The following is a 5,835-nucleotide window of genomic DNA, read 5'->3' as shown; positions in this document are numbered from 1 at the left end:
CCAACCCCTGGTGCCTCAGAATGTGACTACATTTGAGGCACAGGCTTTAAAGAGATGGTTGTTAAAAGGAGGCCCTTAGGATGGGCCTGATCCAATCTGCCTGATGTTGTTATGAGAAGGGGAAACTGGGACACACAGAGGGGCACCAGGGGCTCCCCACAGTGAGCACAGAGGACAGACCATGGGAGGGCGGAGCAAGAAGGTGGCCCTCTGCTGGCCAAGGAGAGAGGCCCTAGGAGGAGCCTGACCCAGGGACACCTTGATCTCGGGCTTCCAGTGTCCACGCTGTGAGGAAACAAACACCTGCCGTGAGGTCCCTCAGTCTGTGGGGTTTTGTTCTGGAAGCCCTAGCAGAGGAATGCGGTCACTGTCCTCAAGGACCCTGGTTCTCTGATAAGTCACATCCCCGGTAAGGATGTTACTCACATCTTCCAATTTTCACAGCTAGACATACTCAAGCTCATTTGCATTCAGTTTATTAACAAGAAGGTGAATGTGGTGAGATGGGAGGAACCAGGCTGGGGGCTCCCTCATGGGGGAGAAGGAGGCCTTGAGGGAGGAGGGAGGATGCGCAGGAGGAAGCAGGGGTGGGGCAGAGGGGGTGGAGACCTGAGGCGCTGGGGAGGGAGGTGCGGTGGTGGGAGACTCAAAGAACAGCAGCGGCACAGGAGGCTGAGCATGCACTTACCTAAGGATTTCCTGAAGCTCTGCAGCCAGGAAACCATAATCTTTTAACAGATTCCATTTCTGGAAGCGCTTTCCCTTGTGGTACACAAAGTTGTCCCAACAGTATTCAAACTCTGAGATAAAGAGGGAAGAGAGCAGTCATGTGGGCCCTGGGAGGTCTTGCCCTCTGACCCTTTGTGCCCCCCTCCTCAGGGCCTAGTCTCTTCCCTGCCAAGTGCCACCAGTCTTGCCTCAGTTTCCTCCCACTCACTCGCCCTGGGGACATTCTAGATCCTCCCCCACCCCTGTCTCGGTACTACTCTCTCCCACAGTCTGGGTCCCCAGCTCCCCTCTGCTCTCACCATCACAGGACATGATGTCCAGCTGGACCCCTGCGTCCCATAGCTTGCGAAGCCCCTGCTGGTAATTTGGGTGCCAGAAGTAGTAGAGGCGGGAGGTGAAGATGCTCAGCGTCAAGTTCCTGTACTCCTCCAGGAACTCGACCACCTCCTCTGCACAGGTGGGGCAGGGGCTCCAGGATAAGAACCAGGTGACATTGTAATATTCATCACGGCATGGATACTGGTCACGGAACCAAAAGAGGAAGCTCTGTTCTGCATGGCATCGAGCCCGGGGATGGACCTGGGAGAAGTAGAGAAGAGAAGGGGACACTCTTGGCTGACAGAGCAGACAGTGTGGCAGGACTGGGTGCCGTGGAAGGAAGGGTAAAGGGGCAGGAGTCTCAGGGGTATGTCGTTCATTGATTTATCACTCCTTTCCATCTCTCCCTGCCCTGTCTTTTTTTACTGAGTCATTCCTTCCCATAGTTATCCACCATGCATCAATTCTAACATCTATTCTCCTTCCATCCATCTATCCCTCCATCCAACCATCCATCCATCAATCCATCCATCCAACCATCCAACCATCTATGCAACCATCCATCCATCCATCCATCCATCCATCCATCCATCCATCTGTCCATCTGTCCATCCAACCATGCATCCATCCATCCATCCAACCATCCAACCATCCGTCCATCAGTCCAAACATCCATCCATCCATCCGTCCATCTGTCCATCCGTCCATCCGTCCATCTGTCCATCCAACCGCCCAGCCATCCAGCTATCCATCCAACCATCCATCCAACAATCCAACCATCTGTCCATCCATCCAACCATCTAACCATCTGTCCATCTGTCCAACCATCCATTCATCCATCTGTCCATCAGTCCAACCGTCCATCCATCCATTTGTCCATCAGTCTAACTATCTGTCCATCCATCCCTCCGTCCATCCATCCAATCATCCAACCATCCATCCATCCATCCATCCATCCAACCATCCAATCATCCAACCATCCGTCCATCCATCCAACCATCCAACCATCCAACCATCCATCCATCCATCCATCGATCCATCCAACCATCCAACCATCCATCCATCGATCCATCCATCCATCCATCCATCCAACCATCCAACCAACCAACCATCAATCCATCGATCCATCCAACCATCCAACCATCCATCCTTCCATCCATCCATTCAACCAACCATCCAACCATCGATCTATCCATCCATCCATCCAACCATCCAACCATCCATCCATTCATTCAACCAACCATCTATCCATCCATCCATCCATCCATCCATCCATCCATCCAACCATCCATCCATCCATTGAACCAACCATCTATCCATCCATCCTTCCATCCATCCATCTAGTCATCCATCCATCCATCCATCCATCCATCCAACCATCCATACATCCAACCATCCATCCATCCATCCATCCATCCATCCAACTATCCAACCATCCATCCTTCCATCCATCCAACCATCCATCCATCCATCCATCCTGCCCTGAACCATGTCCTTTGGGGTCTAGGCTGGCTTCCTGGGTGATGGCACCTCGGCAGCCATGCTGCCCAACAGGGGAACCACTAGCCACACACATCTTCAGACCACTTTACCTGGCTGGTGTGAACTGAGGGGGGGGGGGAGCAAGGGTAAATACACATCCCGTTCCAACAACATAGTAAAAAAGAAGAAAGTAAATGACCTCATGAAGAACTTTTATATTCATTACAATTTGAAAGAATCTCTTAGATATATTGCCTAATACATTATCAATACTAATTTCATAAATTGCCTTCAGCTCTTTGAACACCGGGTACTAGAACCGGTGAAACGACCTTTCACCTGTTAGTACTGCTGAAGCATACCCCCGACCCAGCCCATCATGGTTCTCTCCTGGAAACAGGCTCTGCAAAGTCTGCAGTATCAGGGGAGGGGAGAGGGCAGGGGTATGGTGGGACCTGTCTCAGGAGTGGCAGTGGTTAGGGGACAGGGCTGCAGGGTGGTGGCTTGGCTGTAGCAACTGCTGATGCTGGTCACTGGTGCCATGACCTCCTTCCAGGGACATCTAGGCTGTGGCTGGGAGCAGGCCAGGGGTAGGCAGGACGAGGGGTGTGGGCTGTCCTCTGAGAGATCAGAGGGCCTGAGAACGGAGGAGTCAGCCGTGTGGCCAGGGGACGGCTCTACCAACGGAGCCATTACCAGGGCAGAGAAGGCAATGGTGTCCAACAGGCCCTGACTTTCGAAAGATGCTCTTTCATCCAAGACTGCCAGAGGCCAAGGTCCAGGACAAGATTTGAAGATGGCCGGAATGCCAGCAGACTCTCTGAACGAGGCTCATCGGATGGGTCAAATGCCATCCTGTATCAGGTTCCCAGAGGGTCAAGCAGGGAGCTCATTGGGTCCATGACTTAGGACAACGTCGTGGGAAGGAGCATCCACCACTAAGAACCCCCATCTGGCATCTTACTTATAACATTCTTCTCCTCACTGCCCCCTGACTCTGCTCCTGCCTGATAGGGTCCGGGGAGGGGGGGGGGTGCGTACCTTGTTCCGAAAAACTCCCCAGTCGCTGTCATTATAATAGAAGTAGTCTCTCTCCACTTGGAAGCAGAGATAACAGAGTCTCCGCCCAGAAGCGTAGCGCAGGTTTGGAAACTGGAAATGGAAGGTCTTAGGATCTATCCTGTGCATTGGGTTTCTGGGGGTAAAGGAGAGAAAACAGAAAATGCAGAAAGTGCCCTCTGGAGTTGTCCCTGGTGGGTGGCCTGCCCTGGGCACGGTGGCTCCCTCCAGCCCTCCTGGGCCCTACGCAGTGCTGCTGCTTTTCCAGGCTGGAAGGGGGACGTGCCTCCAGGGACAGTAGGGACAGGGACCCCACCTCTAGGGCCCCCTGGGCCCTGCTCCTTCCAGTAGCACACGCACTCATGTTTTCCTGCCCGCCCTACCCCCAACCCATTAGAAAAATAACAAAGAGAAAGAGAAACTTCTCTATCCCAAAAGAACAGCTCTGTGAAGACTTCAGTTCAATTCTTTTTTTTTTAATTTTTAAAATTTAATTATTTTTGAGAGACGGAATGTGAGTGGGAGAGGGGCAGAGAGAGCAGGAGACACAGAATCTGAAGCAGGCTCCAGGCTCCGAGCCGCCAGCACAGAGCCCGATGTGGGGCTGGAACCCAAGAACTACCAGATCATGACCTGAGCCGAAGTCGGATGCTTAACCGACTGAACCACCCAGGCACCCCTCCTGACTTTGTTTTTACTGAACAGTAATAAATGACCTTGTCCTAACAGCAGCTAGCCCCTCAAGATCCTGAAAACCTTGTTTCCAAAATGCCTTAGAGTCTTACGTTGTCCCTAACTCCCTTATCATTCACTCTTAGCAACCCAAGTGCAGCTCTTCCTGCCCACGAGTCCTGTCCCCGTGCTTTAATAAAACCACCTTTTTTTTTTTGCACCAGAGATGTTTTAAGAATTCTTCCTTGGGGGGTCCCGAACCCCTACACTTCAAACCACATCATAAATATGAGAGAAAATCGATTCAAGTGCTTGAAAGGAAATCCACCAACTGCTTTGACCACCCTGTGGTTAGATTCAAAGCGTTTAACAGAGCACAGGAACTTCCGGAAGCCTCTGAAAGTGGGCATCACCCGGCACAGGCAGGGCCAGACATGCCCAACAGACTTTCAGACCAAGAGACTGGCCTGGGGGGGCACAGGGCTGGGTGGGGGAGGCAGGAGGGGTGCGTTCAGAAGCAATCACGGGAGCATCCCGGGAACAGGGTGAGGATCCAGTTGGGAGTGGGTCCTGCAGAGAAGGAGCCCAGAGAAGGAGAGAAGGGAAGGGGGATCCCGGGGAGGAGGAGGCCAAGGACAGAGACCTGCATTTCCAACCAATCTCTGGTTCCCAGAGTTTGGCGCTACAGGGCCACCAGAAGGAGGGGCTGCAGAAGGGGGCCCAGCAGGACAGAGCGAGCAGAGAGCAGGGGTACCTTGGGCTGGGGCGCCAGGGCTCCATTCCTCTCTCCAGCCTTGGTTTGGGAAAGCCCCAGTGTGACAGTGACCTCCCAGGCTGCCTCTTCAGAAGCCCCACCTCCTTCCTGCTTTGTTCTCAGGGGAGCCCTCAGGTGGTTGCACTGCCTCGGGTCAGACTCGCCTTTCCTCTGAAGCCTCTCCCCTGGGCACAGCCTCCCTCAGAAGGAGACCAGCCCCATTGGGCAGAGTTATTGCAAAGGGAAAGAGGAAGGAGGACACCGGAGGGGGTTGGAACAGATTGGGTGGAGAGTGCAAGACAGAAGCCGGCTCCTGGGGAGGGGCGGCCTCTCTGAGGACTCAGGGTGAGCCCTCTCTGAGTCACCTCTGCGTTCCCATGTCCCCACATCTGGGCCCAGGTGTTGCTCTCCACAAGCCTGTTGAAAGAATGGAGGTAAGGATGTGGTGTGTACTTTATGTCAGAACTCCTGTGTTCTCTCTTGACTCCACAGTAGTAAAGGCACAGATGGGCTTTGGGTTCCTAATTCTGTGGTTGGTCCTCTGCATAAATCCCCTCAGCCTTCATGTGGCAGATTGAGGGCAGAGACAGGTGGAGAGGGAGAGAGAGAGGGAGGGAGGGAGAGGGAGAAGGAGGGACAGCTTAGGTTTCTCTTCTCTTCTTAGAAGGACACCTGGGGCGCCTGGGTGGCTCTGTCAGTTAAGCATCGGACTTTGGCTCAGGTCATGATCTCATTGTTGTGAGTTCGAGCCCCGCGTCGGACTCTGTGCTGACAGCTCGGAGCCTGGAGCCTGCCTGGGATTCTGTGTCTCCCTCTCTCTC

The 5,835-nt window shown here is 53.5% G+C and overlaps 1 protein-coding gene across 1 annotated transcript; it reads right to left on the bottom strand.

The window, feature by feature from the left end:
* Window positions 1-454: 454 nt before the first annotated feature.
* LOC122225139 (DNA dC->dU-editing enzyme APOBEC-3Ca-like) lies at window positions 455-5,195 on the bottom strand. Its single transcript, XM_042947837.1, has 4 exons — window positions 5,015-5,195; window positions 3,571-3,724; window positions 1,029-1,308; window positions 455-800 (listed from the first exon to the last, which is right to left on the bottom strand). Exons 1-4 carry the CDS (start codon window positions 5,038-5,040, stop codon window positions 685-687), a joined length of 576 nt encoding a protein of 191 aa, XP_042803771.1. The 5' UTR covers window positions 5,041-5,195; the 3' UTR covers window positions 455-684.
* Between the last annotated feature and the right edge of the window lie 640 nt (window positions 5,196-5,835).

This window comes from Panthera leo, chromosome B4, assembly GCF_018350215.1.
Source record: "Panthera leo isolate Ple1 chromosome B4, P.leo_Ple1_pat1.1, whole genome shotgun sequence".
NCBI lineage: Eukaryota > Metazoa > Chordata > Mammalia > Carnivora > Felidae > Panthera > Panthera leo.
This window is presented reverse-complemented; position numbering and strand designations above follow the sequence as displayed.